Source organism: Eimeria tenella, genomic scaffold (assembly GCF_000499545.2).
Source record: "Eimeria tenella Houghton genomic scaffold, Eth_scaff22, whole genome shotgun sequence".
Taxonomy (NCBI): Eukaryota; Apicomplexa; class Conoidasida; order Eucoccidiorida; family Eimeriidae; genus Eimeria; species Eimeria tenella.
In genome coordinates this window covers 302,379-327,079 of record NW_013542053.1, presented here as the reverse complement: position 1 = coordinate 327,079, position 24,701 = coordinate 302,379, and the positions used below count along the sequence as shown (strand labels likewise).

The 24,701-nt window shown below is 55.4% G+C and overlaps 2 protein-coding genes across 2 annotated transcripts in view; one reads left to right on the top strand and one right to left on the bottom strand.

The window, feature by feature from the left end:
- The window catches only part of ETH_00015965 (uncharacterized protein), a gene marked incomplete at both ends in the record, with an annotated part of 2,000 nt that extends 775 nt beyond the window's left edge, over window positions 1-1,225 (top strand). The window contains 2 exons of the mRNA XM_013374681.1: window positions 6-834; window positions 1,034-1,225. Of these exons, the coding sequence (XP_013230135.1) occupies window positions 6-834; window positions 1,034-1,225 (1,021 nt within the window). The remainder of the gene's footprint in view (window positions 1-5; window positions 835-1,033) is intronic.
- Window positions 1,226-2,537: 1,312 nt separating this feature from the next.
- ETH_00015960 (uncharacterized protein) lies at window positions 2,538-21,508 on the bottom strand (the record flags this gene model as incomplete). The annotated part of the gene is made up of 12 exons (XM_013374680.1): window positions 2,538-3,268; window positions 3,606-3,806; window positions 4,279-4,432; window positions 4,907-5,206; window positions 5,372-18,808; window positions 18,960-19,143; window positions 19,262-19,534; window positions 19,668-20,087; window positions 20,325-20,420; window positions 20,597-20,775; window positions 20,979-21,110; window positions 21,251-21,508. 12 exons carry the CDS (start codon window positions 21,506-21,508, stop codon window positions 2,538-2,540), a joined length of 16,365 nt encoding a protein of 5,454 aa, XP_013230134.1.
- Between the last annotated feature and the right edge of the window lie 3,193 nt (window positions 21,509-24,701).

Genomic DNA, 24,701 nt, shown 5'->3' with positions numbered 1-24,701 from the left:
AGCAGCAGCAGCAGCAGCAGCAGCAGCAGCGAGGACGCCCGCAGCAGCAACAAGGGCGACACCCGCTGCAGCGGCAGGGATGGCCCCAGCAGCGCCACTCGAGATAACAGCAGCAGCTCTGAAAGGAACGCCAGCAGCTGCAGCAGCAACAGTCAACCCAGCAGCAGCAGCAGCAGCAGCAGCAACGTAAGTGTGGAGGACCTGTGCAGCATAGCCCGTGCTGTGGCTCGTCTGCAGCTGCAGGTGGGCACTGACAATTTGCTGCGGTCTTTGGTGCTGCTAGGAATGGCAAGAGCAGCAGAATTTGGACTTTTTGCTGCTGCAGACTTTTTGCTGTCTCTCGCAGCAGCAGCAACAGCAACCTACAGGCCCATACAGAAAACTATTCTCAAGGCCTTCAGGAAGCACTGGGCCGACGCTTTCCTTGCTGCTGTTGCTGCTGTTGCTGCTGCTGCTGCTGCCCGCAGCAGCAGCAGCAGCAGCAGCAGCAGCGGCCAGCGCGCCCCAGCGGGCGCTGACTTGCGCCGCGTGCTGCTGCTGCTGCTGCCGCTATTTGCTGCTCATGATGCACTGGGAGAAGAAATGCCAGTTTGTTTAGAGGCACTTGTCAGCAGCGGCTTGTGGGCAGCAGCAGCAAGGGAAGCAGCAGCAGCAGCAGCAGCAGCAGCAGCACTCGGGCCAGGGGAGCTGGTGGCAGCAGCAGCAACAGCTGCTGCTGCTCCGCAGCTGCAGCAAAACAGGGAGTTCTGGGCGGACATCCGAGCAGCAGCAAAACGCCACGCGCAAACCCTAAACCCTAGAGATGCCATAACACTGTGTTCAATTCTCGACCAGGTCAATACTCCAAACCCTAAACCCTAAACCCTAAACCCTAAACCCTAACCCCGAACCTTGAATTCTCGTCCTAAACCCTAATCGTCAATCACTAGGTCTTCACAGAGTGCAGGAAGCTGCATGCAAAGGGAAGAAGCAGCCGTAGCTGCGGAGTGCTCGAGGGTTTAGGGTCTAGGGTTTAGGGTTTGAGGGTTTGCAGGTGGGCGAGGACTACACGGATGTGCTGCTGCGCTCGTGGCAGCTGCTGCAGGAGCAGCTGCCGCTGCTGCCTTCTTCAAGTGTCTTTACAGCAGCAAGTCTTGCTGCTGCTGCTGCTGCTAAGCAGCCGAAGCTGCTGCAGCTCCTCTCGCTGCTGAGGCAGCAGCTGCTGCTCCGAGCAGCTAATTCTTGAACCCTCACCCCAAACCCTGAACCCTAAACCCTAAACCCTCGATGGAGTGCAATAGAGGCCTGGGGGTAGGGTTTGAAGGAGCTATGGGCTGTCTATACACTTCAGCTTAAAACATGAATTTGTAGAAAAAGGAAAAGGTTTAAAAATAAAAAAAGAAGAAACAGGCAAAAACAGACATATTGCGACAGCAGCACCAGCAGCTGCTGCTGCAGCTGCTGCTGCTGCTGCCGCAATATGTCTGTGATTGCCTGCTGCCTCTTTTTTTATTTTTAAACCTTTTCCTGTTTTCTACAAATTCATGTTTTAAGCTGAAGTGTATAGACAGCCCATAGCTCCTTCAAACACTACCCCCAGGCCTCTATTGCACTCCATCGAGGGTTTAGGGTTTAGGGTTCAGGGTTTGGGGTGAGGGTTCAGCGCCGCGCCCGCGCTGCTCGGGCTGCTGCTGCTGCTCCAAGGAGGCCAGCAGCAGCTCCGGCTGCTGCTGCAGCAGCAAAGCAAAAGCCTGCGGTGTCTGCATGCGGTAGCGACAGGCCCCACAGTACAAGTCGAGGAGCTTTTTGGTGCGCCCGGTGTACATACGCCAGGGCGCCATGGTGAATTGGCCCGAAACTACAGCGCAGCCATTGCAGTCCGGCGCTGCTGGGGGCCCTTGCGGGGGCCCTTTGAGGGAAATTCTGTTTCTTATTAATTCAATTTAATTAAATATTTATAATTAAACTCTTTTTTTCGCCAAAGGGCGAATGTGCGCAGGAAACGGCCGCTATTCAGGTTGGGTATGTGGGGGCCCCCGAGAAGGCGCGTGGGCCCCGCTGCCCGCCCGTGAGCGGAAACACTTGGAAATTCCCTCAAAATGGATTAATTATTTATTTATAATTCAGTATTGTGTGCAATTACGAGGAAACGGACATGCAAATGCAGATACGAATGCACATGACGCTAGGGGCAGTGGGATGGCGGTGCTTCCCTGCAGCTGGAGCAGCAGGCAGCAGCAAATGCCTCACGAGTAGTGACACTCCCGCGTGAATTTGAATTTTAAAAAGTCAAATGAATTTAAAATTTAAAAAGTAAATTAATTTTTAAAAGTTACTTCGTCCATTTACTTCTGCTGCCTGGACACTGCCAGCCCTCGTAACCGTGAACAACTCGTGGGTTACAGAGTATTCTGAATTCATGCAAAGCCTATTCAAATTAATTTTACCTTTTGAATAATAAATTTTGCGAAAATATTTCGAAAGATATGTCAATTAGCAGCACTAACTTGCAGACTGAAAAAATGAAAAACAAGAAATCAGTTGGCAACTGAAAAGCTTTAAGCCTCTGCATCTTCCAGAGACTCTACAGACGCCTCAGAAAGGCACGAGGTGTCGCCTTCGGTGGCGCTGCCGTAGTTGCTGCCTGCTGTTGCAGCAGCAGCAGCAGCAACTGTTGCTGCTGCTGCAGTTCTCGCAGCACTGACACTGCTGTGTGGGCGCTCGAAGCGTCCAGTGCCCTTGTTCACTACACCCAGGTCTCCCAGCTGCGGCGGCAGCTGCTGCAGCTGCAGCTGCTGCAGCTGCTGCTGCTGCTGCCGTCGTTGCTCCCGTTGCTGCTGCTGCTGCTGCTGCTGCTGCGTACTAAGGACCAAAGACAGGTCTGGTGCTGCGCTGCTTCTGGGAGACAGAGAAGCTGAAGGAGTGAGGGATAAAGAGCAGCGGGAGACGCGGGGAGATAGGCCCCTGCTGCGCCTCGTGGCTCGCTGCTGCAGCAGCGACACAGGCTGCTGCTGCTGCTGCTGCTGCTTCTGCTGGAGCTGCGGCTGCAGCAGCAGCTGCTGCCGCAGCAGCGCCTTCAACGCAGCCACCGCCTCCACCACCTCCTCTCTGGGCGGGAACGCTGCTGCCGCTGCTGCTGCTGCTGCTGCATCTGCTGCTTCTGCTTGGGAAGAGATGGGCAGCAGCTGGCTCATGGTGAGGGGCCCCTCCTTAGCAGCAGCTCGCTGAGCTGTCTGTACAGCTGCCTTGGGGGACGGTGGCTGGGGGTTAAAAAGAGCCGCTGCAGCATCTGAGTTCATAAATAAATAAATAAATAAATAAATAAATGAATAATTAAATAAATAATAAGTAGATAAACAAATAAACAAAAGACATTGAATATATCTGTCAACTTCTGTAACTTCCATCTCTCTTTTGCTTCCTGCTTGGCTGTCTGTGTCCTTTATTTCATTTCTGCATTTGTCTGTAAGTTTGCTTCCACACATTGTAGATGCAGCAGCAGCAAGCAGCAGCTGCGCTGCAGCAGCAGCTGTTGCTGCAGCAATATGCCTGGAGAGGCAGCGTAAAACAGAAGCAACAAAATGAAGGCACTAGCAGCAGCAGCAGCAGCAGCAGCAAGCGCCTACGTGGTAGCAGGTCGAGCACTTTAAATGTGATTTTGTCTCCGCATGCATCTTGAATTAAACCGACAAGAGAAAGCAGCTGCTGCATTATGAAGGCATAGCTGTGCTGCAACAGCAAAAAGGAAGAAGTGGAAACGCGACGGCGGGGACCCCCAAGCAGCATCGAAAAGCCCAAAGAAATGGAAACACTTTCTGCTGCAGCACCTGCAGCCACAGCAGCAAGAGCCGCAGCCGTAGCAAGCAGCAGCACCCGTAGCAGCAGCAAGTGGCAGCACCGTAGCAGCAGCAAGCAGAAGCAGCAGGGGCAGCAACAGCAGCAGCAGCAGCAGCGAATAAACAACAGGTGCTGGCAGCAGCTGGAGAGGCAGTTGACGAATACAAAGCGACTAGAGAGGGAGACAAAGACGAAAAAAGAATAAATTAACAAAAAAGAAAAAAGAAACAAAGTTAAAAAAGAAAAAGAATAAAATAAACAAAAAGGAGAGGCAAATTCAAAAAGACAAACACCCGAGGCACACAGAAGAAGGATGAAAGCTAGGGGGAGCAGCGCAGGCAGCCCGGAGGCCAATTCTTGCAAAGAGAACAAAGAAAGTGCAAAAATTTGAAATAAATGAACAATTAAATATATTTTAAATATAAATAAAGTCATTAAATGCAAAAAAGTGAATTAAATTACCCTTTTCGGCCGCCTCGGGCTGAGAAAGCGGCAGAAATGAAGGCTTGGAAAGCGAAGGCAGCAGCCGCCGCAGCGGGGCCAAAGTGCTCAGGTGTATGCGCAGCTGCTGCACTTCCTTTTCTAAAGAAAGACTTCTTTGGCGTTCGCGCTGCAGCTGTACATACACCCCAAACACAGGCAGCAGGAAGGTACACCCCAGCTGTAGATACACCCCAAACGCAGGCAGCAGGAAAGTACACCCCTTGTCCATATGCCCCAAACACAGGCAGCAGGAAGTCCCTTTACATCCCAACTGGACATACACCCCAAATGCACCAGCTGTACATAACCCCACATGCACCCGCTGTACATACATCCCATATGCACCAGCTGTACATACACCCCAAATGCACCAGCTGTACACGCAGACAGCCGCTGATGAAAACGCAAAAGCGAAATAACTCAAGGACAAAAAGAAATCCAAATGCTGTCTTAGACAAATTATTGGAGGGGCTGGCAAGGAGGCGGGAAACAGAAGAAGCAAATAGATGAAATTTAAATTGAAAAAAAGAAACAGGCAAGGCAAAGGAGCATAAAAACTAAAAAGAAAAATATAAATCAAACCATTTAAATCCTTTAAGTCTCTGACCTGAGAATGGAGAATGTCAACATAACGCAGCTTCTGTTTGGAGTTGCGGTGAGCCTCCCCGGGTTGCTGCAGCTGCAGCAGCAGCTGCTGCTGCTGCTCCCAGTCTATGATTGCTGCTCTTTTGGCCATCGCTGCTGCTTCCGCCCTCAGCTGCCGAGACAGCACGCGGTAGCAGTCAACATCCTTTTGCAGCTCCTGCTGCTGCTGCTGCTGCAGCTGCTGCGCTGCTGTCAGTTCCTGCACCTTCTGCTGCAGAGCTGCAGCATCACGAGCCTCTCGCACTGCTGCAGCTGCCGATGCCTGCGCATAAATACACCAATTCACAAATCCTAAACCGTAAACCCTAAGCCCTCGGCCGTTGCAGCATATGCAAAGAGCAGCAGTCCCTTCAAGCCATTCTGCTTCCAATTCTTTTCAGGCGTGTGCCCGTGTGCATCTGTGCTGCTGCGGCTGCTGCTGTCGCACCTCTGCCGTTTCCTTCTGCAGCAGCAGCAGCTGCTTCTCGCTGTTGAGTTTTCGCATGCGTTCTGCCTGCCTTTGCAGCTCCTGCTGCAGCTGCAGCGCTTCTGTCTTGTGATGCGCTGCTTTTTCTGCTAGCTGCTGCAGCTGCTGCTGCAGTGCTCGGCCCTCTAAGGTTCCCTCAAGCACCGCTGCGTGCTGCTCCTTCTGTTGCTGCAGCTGCTGCTCCAGATGCTGTATGCGCTCCTCTGCTGCTTGTAGCTGCTGCTGCAACTGCTGCTGCTGCTCTACCGACAAGAGTTGCTGCTGCGTCTCGTTCTCAGCTGCGGCATGCTGAAGCAAGCGCCGACGCATATCTTGAGACTGCTGCTGCTCTTGCTGCAGTTGCTGCTGCAGCAATTCCTGTTGTTCCTGCGCCTGCTGTAGCTGCACAGTTAGCTCCCCCACAGCAAGCAGTTGCTGCTCAGTTTCCTGTGCCTGCTGCTTTAGCTGCTGCAGCGTGTCAGAAAGCTCAATACCACGTTGCTGCAGCTGCTGCTGCAGCGAACGGATCTTCCCATTTGCTGCCAGTTGCTGCAGCTGCAACTCCTGCGTTTCCTGCCTCAACTGCTGCAACTCTAGGGCAGCAGCATCGCCCTTGCTGCTCTGCAGCAGCTTTTGTTGCTGCTGCTGCAACTGCTGCTGCAGCAGAGATGCCCTCTGCTTCTCCGAATCTAACTGCTGCTGCAAACGCTCGTGCTCTCTCCGGAGTGCTGCATTCTCTTGTATGGCGCGGTTGTGCTGCTGCTGCGTATCTTTGTGTTGCTGCTGCAGCTGCAGCAGCTCCTGCTGGTGTTGCCGCTCCTGCTCCTGCTGCTTTCGACGCAACTGCTGCAGCTGCTCCTGTGTTTGCTGCAGCTGCTCGCGAGCTGCTGTTGAGTCTTGTGCACTGCCAGCGAGTAAGTTCTCTGCTGCACGCAGCTGCTTCTGCAGCGACCCATGCTGCTGCTGCAGTTGCCTTTGCTGCTGCTGCTGCTGCTGTTGGTACTGCTGCAGCTGCCTCTCCTGGAGCTGCAGCAGCTGCTTTTGCTGCTTCAGCTCTTGCTGTGCTTCGCGGAGGTCCTGAACAGTCGTTTCGTGCTGCTGCTGCAAATGCTGCAGCGACGCTGCTGTTTGCTGCTGCTGCCGCAACTTGGCCTGCAAGGCACTCATCTCCTGCTGCTGCGCTGCAGCTCGGCGCTGCAGCTGCTCTGTCTCGGCTAGCTGCTGAGCTAGCTGCGACTCCAAGTCAGCTGCTGCATGCTGCAGCAGAGTGCGCTCCTGTGTCACCTCCTGCAGCTGCTGCATGCGGTCCGTTGCTTCCTGTTTCAGTTGCTGCAACATGTCAGTTAATTGCTGCTGCTCTTTCTTCGCTTGCTGCAGCGCAGCATCTTTCTCCTTCTCGCTTGAGCTCGCCGCGCCCTGCAGCGCAGCCAGCTCTTGCTGCTGCTGCCGCCGCGCACCCTTTTCGTGCTGCAGCTGCTGCTGCAATTGCTGCACCTGAGACAGCAAACGTTGCTGCTCCTGCTGCCAACCGCGCACCCGCTCGTGCTGCTGCTCCCGAGCATCTTCTGCCTTCTGCAAACTACGCTGCAGCGCAACAATATGCTGCTGCTGCTGCTGCGCCTTCCGGCGGTCCTCTAGTTGACTTTGCCTGATCTGCTGCACGGTTGCTCTCGCAGCAGTTAACTGCTGCTGCAGCTGCAGCACTTGCTGCTGCTGCTGCTCTGTTAGGGCTTCCTGCTCGCGCTGTTGCTGCTGCTGCATGCTGCGAAATAACTGTTCCTCATCGGCAGCTCTTTCGAGGCGCCTCTCGAGCTGTTGCTGCTGCTGCTGCGCCTCCCTAGTTTTCTGCTGCTCTTCCTGTAGCTGCTCCTCTGCCTCTCGCAGCTGCTGCAGCAGCTGCTTTGCTTCCTCAGCGTGCTGCGTTTGCTGCTGCTGCGCCTCCTTTTGGTTATTTTCCGCTTGCTGCAGCAGCATCTCCAGCTCCTTGCAGCGTTGCTGCTGCTGCAGCAGCTCATCGTACGCTCCATCAAGGGCAGTTTGCAGCCGCTGCTGCTCGTCCGTAAGACGCAGAACGTGCTGCTGCTCTGTCTCGGTCGCTTGCTGCTGCAGCTGTATCATTCTTTCATGCTGCTGCTGCAGCTGCTGCAGCTTCTTCTGCTCTTCTGCGGCATCTGCACGCGCTTGCTGCAGCTCAGCAGCCGCTTCCTGCAGCTGGCTTGTCAGTGTAGCACAGCGAATGGACCACTGGTCACGCGAGTACTCCAGGTCCTTCTCAGACACATCGACCGTCTCCAGCTGCTGCTGCAGCTGCTGCAGCAGCTGCTGCTGCTGCAGTTCCCTATGCTGGGTAGCATGTAGGGCTTCCAGTGCAGCAGAAAGTTCCTCCTGCGTCCTCGCATGCTGCTGTTGAAGCAGCTCTAGCTTCTGCAGCTCCTGCTGCTGCTGTTGCTGCTGCAGCTGTTGCTGATGCAGCAGCTCCTGCTGATGCTGCTCCTTTGCTGCTATCTGCTGTTGCTCTGCTGCCAGTTTCTCGCTAAGCTGCTTCGCCCGGCCTTGTGCTGCTACGACTTCCTGGTGCCTTTGCAGCAGTCCTGCCTGCAGCTGCTCAATTTTCTGTTCTTGCTGCTGCTGTTTTTGCTGTTGCTGCTGCTCCCTTTCCAACGCTTGCTGCAGCAGTTGCTGTACCTCAGCCAATTCTGCTGCCATAGCGCCCTCCTTCTGCTGCGCCTGCCGCAGAAGCTGCTGCTGCTGCTCTAGTTTCTGCTCCAGTCGTGCTGCTGCTCTTTGCTGATGCTGCAGCTCTTGACCTGCGTCCAGTTGCGTTTGCCGCAGCAGCCGCTGCTGCTCCTGCTGCTGCTGCTGCAGCTGCTGCAACGCTTCTCTGCGGCGTCGATCCTTTTCCGTTTTCCGCTGCAGCTGCTGCTGCAGCTCCAGACACCGTTGCTGCAGCTCTAGTGCGGCTTCCCGCTGCTGCTGCAGCAAATTCCCCTGCTGCTCCAGCTGCTGCTTCAGCGCGCTGCTGCTCTCACTGCTAAACCGCTCAGCAGAAGACAGCTCCTCCTCTAGCAGCTCACAGCGCGCCTTTGCTGCTGCGGCCTCTTCCTGCGTTTGCTGCAGCTCTTGTTGCTGCTGCTGCAGCTCCTGCTGCTGTTGTTCCAGCTCCTGTTGGAGGGCGGTGCACCGGGCACGCAGCCCTTCATACTCTGTTTCTGCCAACTCCTTCGCAGCTTGGTGCTGCCGTACGAGGAGTTCGGCTTGCTGCAGCTGCTGCTGCTGCTGCTCTAGATCCAGCTCCTGCCGCAGCACGCGACCCTGCAGAAGGTCCTTCTGCTGCTCTGCTGCAGCAAGGGACAGCTGCTGCTGGTCATGCTGAGCCTCGATCTCCCGAAGACGCAGACGAAGCGCTTCTGTTTCTTCCCTAAGCTGCTGCAGAAGCTGTTGCTGCAGCAGCTGCTGCTCCTTGCGCTGCGCATGACGGGACTGGTGAAGCACTTGCTGCTGTACTGCAGCATCTTGCTGCTGCTGCAGCTGCTGCCTCAGTTCGTTGCTCTCCTGCCATGCCCGCTGCAGTTGCTGCTCCGCAGCCTGGAGTTGCATGCGGTACTCGTTGCAGCGTTGCTGCAGCAAAACTGAGCTGGGCTGCTGCTGCTGCTGCTGCTGCTGTTCCTGCTGCTGGCGCTCCAAAAGCCGCAACACGGACCCTCTCTGCAGCTCACTGGCATGCAGCTGCTGCTGTAGCTGCCGCAGCGACTCCCGCAGCACTGACACTTCCTGCTGCAATGCTGCCCTCTGATTTGCTGCCAGGGGCTCCTCTCTTTCTGAGTCGCTAATTTGCTGCTGCAGCTGCGAGCAAGTCTGCTGTAGCTGCTGCAGCTGCTGCTGCTGCTCCTTCTGCTGTGCAAAAGCAGCATTGCATGTTGCAATCAGTCGCTCCTCGTTTGCTGCCAGCAGCTCTTGCCGTTGCTCAGACGCCCGGAGTTGCTGCCGAAGTTCCAAAAGCTCTTGCTGCTGCTGCAGCAAGGTCTCCATCTGTTTGCTCTTTGCTTCATTTGACTGCTGGAGGAGCTCTTGCAGTCTTGCCACCTGTTGCTGTTGTTGCTGCTGCCGCTGTTGCTGGGAAAACGCTATCCCATCAGAAGTGAGCTGCTGCTGTTGGTGCTGCAGCTGCTGCAGCTGCTGCAGCAAAGCGGCCTCCCGTTGCTGCAGTGCAGCAACAGAGTCATTAGCTCGTTCCAGAGACTGCTGTGCAGACTGCAACGCCAAATGCAGTGATGCAAGTTGCTGCTGCTGCTCCTGTTGTTGCTGTTGCGCATCTTGTTCCAGTTGCTGCTGCTTCATTTGCGCTTCTGCAGCAGCAGCGGCTTGCTGCTGCAACGCCGCGTCTCGGGACGCTTCTGCCGCAGTCACCCGCTGCTGCAGGAGCTGCTGCTCCAGCTGTGCCGCTTGCAGCTCCCGCTGCAGCTGTTGCATGCGTCGCGCAGCTTCCTCCGCCTCGTCCTTGTATTGCGCAAGCGTCTGCTGCTGCTGCTGAGCAGCAGCAGCCTCTTGCTGCCGCAGCGCAGCTTCCTGTTGCAGCACGTGACAGCGTCCCTCGAGCAGCCGCACCTGCTGCTGCAGCGTCAATTTGTCGGCCTCGCTGTTGCTCTCTATGTTACGCAGCAGCAATTCCAGCTGCTGTCGCTGCTGCTGCTCCTGCTGCAGCAAAAGCTCAGTCTGGCGCTCCCGAATCGCAGCTGCAGCAAGAGCTTCTTGCTGCTCAAGCGCTGTGGTTTGCTGCTGCTGCTGCCGGCGTCGCAGCGCAAGCAGCTGCTCCCGCAGCCCTGCTGCTTCTGCAGCTTCTGCTGCTTTTGCCTGCTGCTCGCGTCCCAGCTGCCTGCGCAGATTTGCGGCTTCCGTCTGCAGCTGCTGCAACAGCAGCACCTGCTGTTGCTGTTGTTCCCCGAAAGCGCTGGTGTTTAGGATCTGCTGCTGCTGCTGCTGCCGTATGAATGCAACCTCCTCTTCAGCATGCTGAAGTTGCTGCTGCAACAGCAGGATTTGCTGATGCTGCTCTCTACAACGCCGCTGCAAAAACGTGTCAATAGCAGACACTGGTGCTGCTGCGATGCTGTCATTCAGGTTCCTCTGCTGCTGTTGCTGATGTTCTTGCTGCAACTGCAGGCGCGACTCCTGCATTTGTTGCTGCTGCATGCGCGACTCCTCGAGCAGCAAGTTCTGTTGCTGCAGCATTTGCTGCTGCTGCTCCATCCGCCGCAGCAGTTCCCTGACCGTGCCAGAGAGAACAGCAAGGTCGTTCTCGACGGCCCCCTGTTGACTGATGGAAATTACCGGTTGGTGTTGCTGCTGCTGCTGCTGGAGTTGGTGCTGCTGTTGCTGTAAGAGCAGATCCCGCGTGTATGTTTCAAGCTCAGTGGTGATCTGCTGTAGCCGCTGCATGTCTTGCTGCTGCTGCTCGAGCTGCTGCTGCAATCGTTGCGCCTTTTGTTGCTCTCTCTGCGCAAGTGTCTGTTGCTGCTGCAGCTGAACTAGAGCTTCGTTTAGCTTCGCTGCATCTTCACGCTGCTGCTGCAGCAACTGCTGCTGCTGTTGCAGCGTTTCAGCGTTGCTCTGCTGCGCCGCATGCAACAGAGATCGCAGCCCATCCACTTCCGCCTGCAAAGAAGCAGCAACAGGTGCTCCTGCCTCTGGCGACTGCCGCTGCTGCTGCTGCTGAAGCAGCCTCTGCTGCTGCTCCTGGAATTGCCTCTGCTGCTGCTGTTGGAACGCCGCCAAAGCATCATATTTTGATTCGACTGCTGCAAGGCGTGCTGACACTCGAGCCGTCTCTTGCTGCTGCTGCAGCAGCAACTGGTGAGCATTTTCAGCTTCAGCAGCAAGAGAGGCAGCACGCGAGGTCTCAGCTGCCAGGCGATCCTCGAGAAGTGCGATCTCTTCCTTTGCTGCTGCTGCTTGCTGCTGCTGCAGCATCAGTTGTTGCTGCGCCACAGCCTCTGCGTCTAATTGCAGGCGACTTTGAGTAAGCTCTTCGGCGAGCTGCTGCCTCTCTGTATTCTGCTGCAGCAGCAGCGCTTGGTGCTGTTGTCGCTGCTGCTGCAGTTGTTGCTGCAGCTCAGACATCTGTTGCCGTTTTGCCGCTAGCTGCTGCTCGGCTGTCTCCGCTCGGCCACTCCAATAGGCGACTTCACGCTGCTGCTGCTGCTGCTGCATTTGCTGCATGCGTATTTGGTGCTGCAGCTCGCTAAGCTGCTGCTGCTGCTGAAGCAGCTGTTGCTGCTGCTGCTTCTCCAGCATTCGGGACTGCTCCAGCACTGCGCCTTCAGCCCTCTGTCCTTCGGCCTCCAGCAGCACCTTTTCCTGCTGAAGCCTCTCGCGATCAGCAGCAGCGAGCTGCAGTTGCTGCTGTAGCCGCTGCTGCGTCTCTTCCCAGCTGTTCTGCTGCAGCCTCCATTGCTGCTGCTCCTGCTGCAGGCGGTTTCCCATGTCTTCGCACTGCTGTTCCTTCTGCTCCAATTCTAGCTTCAACTGCTCTTGCTGCTGCTGCTGTTCCTTTAGCTGCAGTTCGAGCCTCCCCACGTGCGCCTGCAGCTGCTGCTGCAGCTGCTGCTTCGCTGCCTCGAGGGAATCACGCTGCCTTGTAACTCTGGCTAGCTGCTGTTCTGCAGCAGCTGCTGCCCGCCGCAGTTTTTGTAGCTGCTGCTCCGCCTCAGCTGCCTCTGCCAGCTGCTCGCGGGCTTCACTTAGCTCCTGCTGGTGTCTCTGCAGCTGCTGCTGCTCCAGTTGCTGCTGCAGCTGGTCTCGTTCCTCCGTGAGTGTTTGGATTTGCTTGTCCTTGTCTCTTGCTGTCAGTTGCACCTCTTCAAGCTGAGCTTTACACTGCTGCAGCTGCTGCTGTTGCTGTTGCTGCTGCCTCTCAAGGTCCTCCAGTTGCAGCTGCTGCGAATCGCATTGCTGCTGCTGCTGTTCCTCCCTCGCTGCCGCTGCAGCGTCAGCTGCCTGCATTTGCTGCTGCAGCGAGGCGATTTGCTGCTCCTGGAGACGCATCTGTCTCTTTAGGGCCCTCTGGTCTTGCTCTAGTCTGTCTTTTTCTGCTCTCAACTGTTGCTGCTGCTGCCGCTGCTGCGTCAGCCACTGCTGGTGCTGCTGCTGCAGCATCTGCCGTTGCTGCGCCGCCTCTTGCAAGGCCGGAAGCTGCTGCAGCTGCTCCTCCAATCGCTTGTTTTGTTCCTGCAGCAAATCTGTTGCTGCCTGTGCTGCCGACAGTTGTGCGCTCAGGCTATCTTGAGCCTTTGTTGCTTCTTCTACCTGCTGCAGCAGCTCTTGCTTCTCTGCCGCCAGGGTCCTTAGCTCAGTTTGCTGCTGCTGCTGCTGCTGCCTCAGTTGTTGCAGCTGAGCATACAGCTCGTCTCTCCGCTGTTCTGCATTTGCTGCTGACTGGCGATGCAAATCGAGAGCTTCGGCCATGGTTTTCTGCTCCTCTTCCTGCTGCTGCTGCAACAGCAGCTGTTGCTGCTCTGCGAGCTGCAATTGCTGCTCCAACTGTCCTGTTTGCTGCTGCAGGTGATCGACCTCATCGAGGGCTTTCTCATAAGCCTGTTGCAGTCGCTGCAGCTCCGCTGCTTGTGTTGCTGCTGTCGCTGCAGCCTTTTCTGCTTGACTGGCGATGTCTGCGGCGTGGCGTTGTTGCTGCTGCAGCTGTTCCTGCAGTTGCTGCATTTGCTGCTGCTGCGATTTTTCCTTGGCCTCCAGAGCACGCTGCTGCTGCTGCTGCTCTCGCTGCAGCTTCGCGTGCTGCTGCTGAAGCTCCTTCAACTGATTTTGCAGCTGACTATCTTGCCTTTCGTGTTGTTGGGATTGCTGCTGCATTTGCCGCTGTAGCTGCTGCACTTGCTGCGCGTGTCTCTGTTCGGCATCTGTCTGCTGTTGCTGGAGCTCCTTTGCTGCTGCTGCCCTCTGTTGCTGCAGCTGCTTCTGCAGCGACAGGTTCTCCTCGTATCTGGAGTTGGCTAGCTGCCGCTGCCTGTCGAGCTGCTGCTGCATCTGCTGCAGGAACGCCTGCTGCTGCTGTTGCTGCCTGTCTGCACTCTCTTCTCTCTGCTTAGAAGCCGCCACTTCAGTTTGGGCAGCAGCAAGGCTCTGCTGCGTGTCCCGCAGCAGCTGCTGGAGTTCTTCTAGCTGCTGCTGCTGTAGCTGCTGCGCTTCTTTGTTCAATGCCAGTTGTTGCTTTGTCGCAGTAAGCTCGGCCTCCGTTGCGGCTAGGGACGCTGCAGCTTGCTTCTCCTGCTGCTGCTGCTCCTCCCGGAGCTGCTGCAGCTGCTGCTGCAGCTGCTGCCGCTGGTCCTGCATCTGCTTTACATCTGCTGCTGCGCGGGACTGGGAAAGCAAAAGCTTTTGTATTTCGTCGCTCTGCTCTGCTGCAGTTGCTGCCATCTTCTGCAGCCGTTCTTCAAGCAGCAGGCGCTGCTGCTGTGCTACCTGCTCCTGCTCCAGCTGCTGCTCGGCCTCTGCAGCGTGCTGCTGTTGCTGCTGCTGCAGTTGCTGTCTGGCCTCCATCTCGGCAGCACAGACGCGCTGGTATTCACTGCGGCTCTGCAGCAGCAATTTTTGTTGTTGTTGCTCTTTTTCCGCTGTTTCCTGCTGCTGCTGCTCTGCCGCCCGCCTTTGTTCCTCCAGCTGAAGCTGCTGCAGCTTGATATGTTCCTGCTGCTGCTCTAGCTGCAGCTGCTGCGATTTTAGCTGCTGCTGTAGCTCCTCTAAACTTTGTAAACGCTGCTTTAGCTGTGCTTGCATCTGCTGGAGCTGCTGCTGCTGCTGTTGGATCTGCTTCTGCTGCTGTTGCGTCAGCTGCTGCTGCTGCTGCAGCTGCTGCTGGAGCAGTTGCGCCTGTCGCCGGTACTCCCCAATCGACACCTCAGCTTCCTTCTGCTGTTCTGTTTGCTGCTGGTTTAATTCGCTCTGTTGCTGTAGCCGTTGCAGCAGCAGCACTTCCTGCTGCTGGTGCTCCTCTAGCAAGGATGTCTGCTGCACTGCTAGTGTCTGCTGCTGTTTCAACTGAGCAATGAGCTTTTGCTGCTCTTCCTCCTGCTTCGCTAAATCAGCTTTGCGTTTCTCAAGAGTGGCAACAGCTTCATCTAATTTCTGCTGCAGCTGCCAATTTTCATGTTGCAGTTGCAGCAATTGCTGCTGCTCCTTGCTGCTACGTTCCCGTGTCTCTGCTAGAGACTTGGTCAGCTGCTCTTGTTGCTGCATCATCTCCTCAATCTGCTTCCGTTGCTGTTTTGCCTGATCTTGTGCCTGCTTCTGCCACTCTTGAAGCTGCTGTTCGTGCTGCTGCTGCTGTTGCTGCAGTTTCTGCTCGTGCTGTTGTTTCTGCTGCTCAGTGTTGCGCGCATGTGCTTCAGCTACCTCTTGCTGCTGCTGTTGCTGCTGATCTACGCGTTTGCGGAGCTGGTCAGCAAGGAGTTGCTGCTGCTTGTGCTCGTCCTTTGCTGCTGCAGCTGCATGCAGAGAAGCGTCCAAACGCATGCGGAGCTCTGCAGCTTCCTGCTGTAGCTCTGTGTACTGCCTTTCTGCCTCGTTTGCCAGCAAATGGTATCGTTCTTCTGCTTCCTGCAGCAGCGCAGCAAATTCTCCGCATTTTGTTTCGGAATTTTGCAGCTCCTGAACCAGCTGCTCGTTGGATTGCCGCAGGTGCTGCAGGTCTTGCTCAAGTAACTCCTGCTGCTGCTGCTGTCCTTCCAGCTTCTGCAGGAGCTCCTGTTCACGAGTCTGCTGCCGCTGCTCTCTCTCCTTGGCATGCTGCTGCTGCTGCTGCAGCAGCTGCTGCTGTTGCTCCTGCAGCCGGAGCACCTCCTGCTGCAGCGCAGCACGACTTTCGGCTTCAGCTTGCTGCGCCTTCTGGAGGGATTCTTGCAGGATCTGTTGCTGCTCCGCGTGGCGCCTCTGCGTTTCCTCTCCCTGAGCAGCAGCTTGTTGCTGTAGCTGGTGCAACTGCTGCAGCACCGCCTCCTGTTCCTTTTGGTGTTGTTGCTGCAGCAGCTGCTGCTGCTGCAGTTGCTCCCTTAGGCTCGCCGCCTCAGCAGACAGTTCAGCCCTCAAGTCCCCTGCTGCAGCATTCTGCCGCATTAACTCACTCGAGCGACTGCACTCCTGCTGCAGAAGCAGCTGCAGCTGCTGGTTTTCAAGCTGTGCTGCTGCGACTTGCTGCTGCAGCTGCTCCTTCTGCTGCTGCTCCGCCTGTAAAAGCTCTGTCTTGTGCTGTAGCTGCTGCGCTGCTGCGGCCTTCTCGCTTGCTGCCTGCCGCTGCAGCTGCTGCTGCACCTCCTGCAGCTGCTGCTCCGTTGCAGCCAGTTTCTCAGCAATATCTGCAGCTTCTGCTTGGCTGTTCCGGAGGTCCTGTTTGAGAGCCCGTAGTTGATTCTCATGTGCCTCCTGCTGCAGTTGCTGCGCGCTGCTGCTGTGCTTCTGCCTTGCCTCCAGCTGCTGCTGCAGCAGCCGCCGCTCTGCCTCCGCACGTCCTGCTCGCTGCACTGCGCGAACAAGCTCTACAGACTGGCGTTCGTACAGTTGCTGCAGCTGCTGCTGCTGCTGCTGGGCAGCAGCGAATGCTTCCTGTAAATCCTGGTGCAGCTGCTGCAAGTGCTGTAGCTGCCTCTCCAGAGATCTCTGGTTCTCCTCCCGTTGCTGCTGCTCCTCTGCTGCTGCGTCGTTTGGTCCCAGATGCTCCTGTCGAAGTTTGGCAGCACCGGCTGCTGCTGTCACTTGCTGCTGGAGTTCTGCTGCTTCTAAGTGCTGCTGCTGAAGGGACAGTGTAGGGCGCTGCTGCAGGGCCTCAGCTAGAGACTGCAGGCTGGAAAGCTCACTGGCGGACTGACGCAACTGTTGCTGCAGCAACGAGTGTTGCTGCAGCAAGTCAGTGTGTTTCTGCTGTAGCTTCTCCAACTCGCAAGTTTGCTGCTGTTGCTGCAGAAGCAAATTGCTGTGCTGCTGCTGCAGCTGCTCAAACTCCGCCGTTTGCTGCTGCAGCTGCTCCCTCAGCTGTACACAGATTTCCTCGAGCTTTTTTGCTGCAGCGCGAGCCTCATCGGCTCCTTGCTGCTGCTGCTGCAACTGATCCTGCAGCGACTTGCTTGTTATCTGCTGCATCTGAAGTGCATGGCGCAAGTCGTCCGCTTGCTGCTGTAGCTGTTCGTTTTGCTGTTGCAGCAGCTCCGCTTGCTTTTCTCGTTGCTGCTGAAGCAGCGCAGCTTCCTTCGACAGAGACCGTTCGAGATCTAGAGTTTTGTGTGTGTATTCCTGTTGCAGTTGCGCGTATCGAGCTGCTGCTGCAACAGCTTGTTGTCTCTCTTGTTCCAGCTGCTGCAGCAGCAACTGCTGCTGTTGCTCGTTTTCCCTGCTGCACCGTTCAAGTTCGTTTTCTGTGTCTTTCTGTTTGGTTTGGAGCTCCTCTATTAGCAGCTGCTGTTCCTGCAGCTGCTGCTGCTTCTGTTGCAACTGCAGTTGCTGCAACTCCACGACTTGCTGCATGCGGCTGACTTGTTTACTGGATGGTGCACCATCTGCAGTTTCACCCTGCTGCTGCAGCTGGTGCTGCAGCTGCTGCAGTTGTTGCCTCTCTGTAGTTGCTAGCCTCTCAGTAAGCGCTGCCAGCTCTTGCTGCATTTGTCGCACTTCCCGCTGCAGCTGTTGCTCCCCTTCTGCTGCTGCTGCGGAATTTTCCTCGGCGTCTCTCAATCGGATTGATAGTTCTTCGCATTTGCTGCGCAATGCGTCTTCTGTGGCTGCTGCTGCTGCGGCCTCCTTTTTGAAGGCCTCAGCTCGCCGCTGCAGCTCTGACTTCTCCTCCGCTGCTGTAAGCAGCAACTGCTGCTGCTGCTCAGCCTTCCCCAGCAACAGCTGCTGTGCTGCAGCGCTAGCCTCCAGTTGTTGCTGGAGTAACCTTATGTCGCATTGCAACTGCATATTGTCTTGCTGCAGCTGCTGCAACAAAGCTGTTGTTTCTGACTGGTTTCCTGGCAGCAGATGCTGGGAATGCCCCGGCTGCTGTTTCTGCTGCTCTTGCAGTTGCACTAGCCGGTCATGCTCCTGGAGCTGATGCTTCAGCAGCTGCACCTGCTTCTCTTGCTGCTGTAGTTGCTCCTGTTGATGCTGCAGCTGCTGCTCTTGCTGCTGGAGCTGCTGCTCCTGCTGCTGCGCCTGCTGTCGCAGCTGCTCTATCTCTTCGCTCTGTCGCTCTTGCTGCTGTAATTCTGAGTCCCGCTGAAGGAGCTCCTGTTCCTGTTGCTGCAGCTGATGCTCTTGCTGTTGCAGCTGCTGCTCTTGTAGCTGAAGCTGCTCCTCTTGTTGGTGCAGTAGCTGTTGCTGTTGCTCCACCAGCTGTTTCAGCTCTTCCAGCTGTAACTCCAGATGCTGCAGCTGCGTATTCTGGTCGTTAATTTGCTGCTGCTTCTGCATTAAGTCTTGATCCTTCACAGCAGCGAGCTGCCGTTCCTGTTGCTCCTGCTGCAGTTCAAACTCTTGCTTTTGCAACAGCTGCCTGTGCTCTTCGAGTTTGAGCTGCTGCAGCTGCAGCTGCTCCTTCTGTTCCTGCTGCTGCTTCTGCTGCTCCCGCAGAAACGCTTGCTGCCTTTGCAACTCGCGCTCCTGTTGCTGCAGCTGTGCCTGCTGCTGCTGCAGCTGCATGCTTTGCTGCTGGAGTTCAGTTTGCTTCTGCTGCGTTGCAGCCTCACGCGCCACCAGTTGCTGTTCCTGCAGCAGCAGCCCCTGTCTACTCTGCTGAAGGACTGCTGCTTCCTCATTTGCTGATGTTACAGCCGCACGTTGAGTTGCTTCATCGTGCTGCAGCGGTTTCTGCACTTGCTGCGGGGCCTGCTGCTGGTGCTGTCGCTGTTGCTCCAGCCGTTGCTGAAGCTGTTGCTTTTCCAATTGCTGCTGTCGTCGTAGGACTTCCTGATGCAGAGCTTCTGCCTGCTGCTGCAGCAACTCAAGCCTACGCCGTGCAGCATTCTCGCGTTGCTGCAGCTCCTCCTGTGGCATGACTATAACTTGGGGCTGCTGCTCCTGCTGCCGTTGTTGCTGCTGTTGCTGCTGGAGCTCCTCGTGCCGCTGCTGCAATTCTTCATGCTGCTGCAACAAATCTTCGTGTTGCTGCTGCAGCAGCGTATACTGGCGGGTAATTTCGTTAAGATGCCTCATGACAGTTTCCGTCCGAGACAGCAGCAGGTTGTGCGTCTCCTTCATCGTTTCCAGCTGCGCCTCTAGCTCTGCTGCTTGTGGCTGCTGCAGCGGGTTTCCAACGAAATTAGCGCTCTTGCCTGCATTTTCCGTGATCTGCTGCTGCCGCTGCGCTGCTGCAGCGTCTGGAGTAGACTGCCAAGAGCCCTGACCTTCTTCTGTGGCTGTGCGATCCTGCGCGTGCGCAGCCTACACCAGCAGCAGCAGCAGCAAGCCAAATGATTCATGATTAGATGCAGTCGTTATTAGTTGCCGGTGTGAAGGCAGCAACTTTTGGAGCATCTGTACCAACGGCACAGCCGCAGCAGCAAGCAGACAACAAAAGTTGACTCCCGCATACCGTTGTCGCTCCATCAAAGCCAGTTTGCTGCTGCTGCTGCAGCTGCTGTTCTAAGGAATGCACGCGCTGCTGCAGCAGCAGTCTTTCCCCTTCAACTGCCTTCAATCGGTGCGCGCGGCGTCGACTGATTAGGCGAACAACTGCGAGCTGTTTGTGCAGCTCCTTGGGCGACAACGCGTCTTTCCTGCAGCAGTAACAGCAGCAGCAGCAGCAACAGCTGCGTGACGCTACGCCGTTGAGCCGACCACACAAAAACTGCCATTTTTGGTACTCTCTTTGCTGTCGTCGTCTCTGAAGCCCACCCAAATGCAGAGGCAGCAGAACCGCTTGACGCAAGGTAAGATTCCCGCAGAAATCGACGGCGTTTGCTGCTGCTGGTGCCGCTGCTGCTTCCCGAGAGAGAGAGCAGCAGCAACCGCTGCTGAGCGGCAATGCGTGTGACATGTCCTTTCCGAGCTTCTCGCGCGCGGGCTGCTGCGCTTGCTGCTGCGTCATCTACCCACTGTAGCAACTGTTGCTGCAAATGCTGCAGCGACTCGTCGCTGCTGCAGCAGCGCAGCAGATCCTGCCGTTTGCTGCAGGCAGGTAATCGCACGCCACAATTAAGATGCGCAGCAGCTCCTCCAGCTGCAAATTCTTGCAGCAGCAGCATCAGGAGGAGCAGTACCCCGAACGCACTTTTTTATTTTGGTGCGGTGATGTGCTTACCTCCGCAAGGCTCCGCGCAGCAGCACAGCCTCTTGTGCCTTATGCAGAAGCTGCTGCTCCTCTGCTGCTGAATGCTGTTGCTGCTGCTGCAGCTCTGCCGCTAGCTGGCGGATCTTGCGGGAAGCACGTCGTCTGAACCTTAGGAGCGGCTGCATCTCCGCTGCCTTCTGCTGCAGCTGCTGCCGAAGCCGCAGCAATTCCGTTTGTTCCCCTTCATAACTTTCTCTGGCAGCCTTGAGCTGCAGCCGCTCATTATTTACTGAGCTGCTTCCCGCAGTTACTGCTGCGGTTGCTGCTGAAGCAGCCAGATTCTGTTCATCTTGCTGCATCCAGCTGCTGCTACTGCTGCTGCGGCTGCTGCTGCGACAATTAGACTGGCCCTGGGATTCAGCACCAGTTTGCTGAAGCGATGTCGCCGTCCTGAGATTCAAAAAGTTGCACGCATCCTACAGCTACGGCCAAATCAGCATAAGCAGCAGCAGCAGCAGAATTAGCAGCATCAGTGGCAGCAAACGCATCACAGGCACCATCGCCGCCAGCAGCACCACAGGCGCCAGCAGCAGCACGGAGCTCTCCAACCGGCAAAGAGCCGCAAAGCAACAGCAGCAAAAGCTTCAGCAAAGCATCCGCAGCGGCTGCAGAAGCAGCAAGCCTAACGTCGAAGGTGCTGCAGTTCCTTCTGAACAAGCAGAGCCATCTCGCCATGCATCTCGCTTGGCAACTGAGTCCTTCCAGCCACTACTCTGGCTTTCCCTGAAAGACAAGTTTACAAAATATCTGCTGAGGCACAAGCTGTGGGATCTCAACACTGTTTCCATAATTCTGAATCCCGTAGTTCTTAGTTCCTGAAATCTCACTTTTGCGTGCCCCAAACCAAGAAGTCCTCAACCCCGATATTTCAACTTTGCACCAATCGCAGCAAGACTCACGGATCCAAGCACTTTCCAGCTGCTGCTGCTGCTGCGTCTGCAGCTGTTGCACTGCTTGTTGCTGCATGCTCCCCTGTTGGCGTGAATTCCCCTGGCGTAGCTGCTGTATCGCCTGGCTGCCGAGCAGCAGCAGCAGCAGCAAGCCAACTCAGCTGGGATGTCAAAGCTTTGACTTGGGCCTGAAGGCGCAGCAGCAGCAGCACTGGCAGCACCAAGGGCACGGAGCTGGTAAAGCAAGACCATTCATTCAACTGCTTTCCTCGGTGCTGCACCCATAGGCACACCAGCAGCACCTGGTGCTGCAAGAGCTTCGCTGCTACCGCAGCAAATAGTGCTGGAAACGCTGCTGCTGCTGCTGCACCAAGGCTCTCGTTGGCCGTACCTGCAGCACTTGAATTTGTGCGTCTCTCTCCCTCAATTCATTCCTCTTTCCCTGAATTTCCCGTTCAGCCTTGTGTAGCTCAACGCGCAGCAAACCGGTTTGCTGCTGGAAAAAAGCTAACTCGCTGCGCAGCTGCGCGCACTGCAGCACAGCAGCGGCGGTCACGCAGCACCAGCAGCAAAAGGCAGCAATGTGCTGGATTTGTGAAAAGGAGGGAAGAGGGGTTGTGGCGACAGCAGCAGCAGCGGCGGCGACAGCAGCAGTCTGTCTACCTGTTGACATGCCGAAGTTTTCCACTGGCCGGTTCCCACCGTGCCGGGCAGCTTCTGCTGCTGCTGCTGCTGCTGCCGCTGCTGTTGAGGAGTGGAGGCATCGGCAGCGGCAGCAGCTTGGGTAGCAGCGAAAGTGGAAAAAATGAGATGCCCTGTGTGCAGCTGCTGCTGCTGCAGCAGCGACACCTGCTCCCTCTGCTGCGCCTTCTTCGGGGCATCTGTGCTGCTACAGCGCCTGTGGGCCTCTGATGCACGCATGCACTCCGACACGGGTGGGGGAGTCAAAGTCCGCCTGGCACGTTGCCACGGCCTCGCGGTTGCTGCTGCTGCTGCTGCTGAAACAGGTGCCGCTGCTGCATGCGCAGCAGCAGCCAGAGTCTCTCCAGAAGGCTGTAGCGCACGCAGATACCCGCCAGAGACACAAGCAGCGCAGCGGCGGCCGCAGCTGCAGTGCCAGCCCTTCCGGCGTCTCTCCCCGCTGTCCTGGGGGCCCCACACCCGGGAGGGAGCCACTGAAACGCAACAGCAGCACCAGCGACAGCAATGATGGCAAACTGGTACTGCTAGTGTCATTCAGTCTCCCTTAGATCCCCCCTTTTCCAATGCTGCGGTGAGTGTGGAATTGGTTCCGTGGCACTTTCACGTACTGTTGCATCTGGCAAGCTGGGGGTGGTCAGGGTCTCTTGTGAGCCTTTTTCAGAACAAATTGCCCCCAAGGGCCGTGGAGGCCCGCCACCATAAAATCTGATATGTAAACTCTGAACTACACCCGAATCCCTAAACCCGTGGGCCCTGAAGTGACTCTCCAGATCCTGGGGATGGCCTCTGTCTCCACTCGCATCCCCAGTAGTGAATTAAAAACAAAAAATTAAGCAGTGCTTTTGTATTAGTTTACGCATTTTCGTATGGGGGCCCCTTGGGGGCCTCTTTGCAGGAGCTGGAATGGCTGGACCGTCACCACCCACCAACCCTTGGTGGCTCGGTCCGCATTTTGCTCATTTCCACGAGTACTTGGTTGCGTCGGCATTGCCCGATTTTTCATGCTCATATTATTTGTTTAACAGGAAACAGGAATCGACAAAGACGGCAAACAGGCAAGGCGAAGGGTGCGCCGGGTTGTGGAGAGGTTCCCCAAGGATCACTACCATTCGTTGCCATCACAGTTTGAGCGACCAATTCTTTCCTATTTTGCGAAACACCCCCACTCATTCCACTTATTTGATACTATTTTAACAATTAACACATTTGAATGACTAAGTAGACATTCTTTTCGGGCACGTCTACGGAGACTTCTGTGATGAGGGTGTTACAAACCTCATTTTACGCCCTTCCCAGCAACCTACGCAGTGCACAGAGCACCATATCCACGAAGAAGTCCGGGATTATACGTCCTGGGTCGTAGGTGGTTGGCAACAGGCCTTCTTGGGTGGGAACGAAGAGGGGCAGCGACACTTAGCAAGGGAGAAATAAAGGGAAGGAAGCATACAACCAGCCGCGACCGATCCATGTAAATATTACACCAGTGCACGGAGCATGTATGTAGAAGGGCAGATGCATAGACAAGTAACCAGACATCGAGGACTGCACAAAAATACAAACAATAAATTGGCAAATAAAGAAATAAGGTGAAGATGGCACCTTATCGGTAGGAATACACTCCTGGAGAAAGAAATGCCTTCTCCTGGTTCAGTTTCATTTGAATTCGGCAGAAGAAGAAGCAGGGGAGATTTTGTTGTTTCCTTCTCATCTTCAATGCTCTCTGCGCGTTTTCTCCATCCAGCTCAGTCTTCTTACTTATAGCCGCCTGATTCTGTCTTGTCGGCAATATCTTCACCTTTCCAGTCAAAAAATTCCATTCTTCATCTGAATTCTTCGTGTCCTCTTTTCTCTCTGATATTCTCCCTCTTGGCTCTTGGAAGCGCGTAGAGGCACGCCATATTATGTACAAATTAACAGGTAGCACGGTTATAAAACACTCTAGGCACAGTGTATGCTACGCTATTCAGTACTTAATCGAAACTAGTTGGATACTCAAAAATGCCCCACATGAATACTCCCGAAACCGCTCCAGTTGAATTGGCCTTGTACGACTTCCTTGGAATGTCCCCAAGGCCTCCATCAGCCACGTCTGGTGGTTTAGCTTATGAGGCAATTTACGCATCTCGGTTATCGGCACACTTCGTTTCTTATCACTCTTCATTTTGCCTGGTAGAAAAAGCCCTTTTGCACTGCAGGGCAGAAACGTGAGTTGTATTCTCAGCGGCGAAAAAGCTACCCTGCATTTTGTTTGTTGCATGCTAACAGTTCATAGGGCACTCAATATCCTCAGCATAACGCGCTCAAGAAAAGGTATTCCATGTTCTGCGCCTCCTGGAGGCGCTTTTGTCGGGTCAAGCCCAGGTATGGCGTATGCCCAATTTTCCAACCGAAATGCGTGCCTACTAAAGCACAGGGTCAGATTCGCTGGTTGTGGGGCCCCCAAGTGTGCAAGCTCTGCGCAGCTAGCTCCTCTTAGCCAGGTCCTGCAGTTTGAACAATGTGGCACAGAGCCCATGAGGAGGTCCAATTCTAGTTGAAAGGCAGCACTCTTTATTTATTCTTGCTGTGCCTGACTCTATTTTCGTTCCTCGAGATGTGCGCTCTTTCCTGTTAGCGTCTGCATACATCTTCCCTTCCGCCCGTGTGTGTGCATGCATCTTCTGTTCGCCTCCCCGTTTGAGGCTCCAGGAGCTTCTGAATACCCGAAAGTTTACCTTTTCGGTTCAAACATACAACTGAAATTCCGCATACTATCTACTTCGAAATTTCTAGTTCACTTCGCTTGAGTTGATTACCACAAAACCGCACACTACTTATCCCCTGGTCGCGGTTTAAAAGCACTACTAAAAATTGCACGATAATTCCCAGACAAATGCACGGTCTAGCTGCACATCCTGCTTCAGAAGAAGTGCATGCCCGCACGCCTTGCTGCGTCTGCAGTTTTTCCCGATAACGTAGAAACTCTTGCTGGTGCCAATGCTGATGCTAGGACTCACTCATGCAGCCCCGCTCCTGTGCTCCCTCGTCTGCAGCTGATTCTGCTGCAGGGGAAGCTTAACACGGGAAAGGTTTTGGGCTGGCAGCAATTGCTGCTCGCTTGCAGGCGCTGCATTTTGCGAGGAAAGGGAAGAAGACCTCCACTTCAATAAAACCAAGAGCGGCACTCTGACGTTTGACAGACGCGAACCACAGCCAGACGCCTACAGTATATGTATTACTAGACTTAGTTATATCTCCTTGATAACGCACCTTAAAAAACCAGTGTAATCAGAATGCTGGAGAGCATGTATACAATCCAGTGCATCCGCATCTGAGAGCGATTTACATACTAAATGAATGCAATCTAAGTCGCCTTAAAATGCACTTGTCAAAGGATCTGCACATTCACCTCAAACTGCACATATAGCAAAAA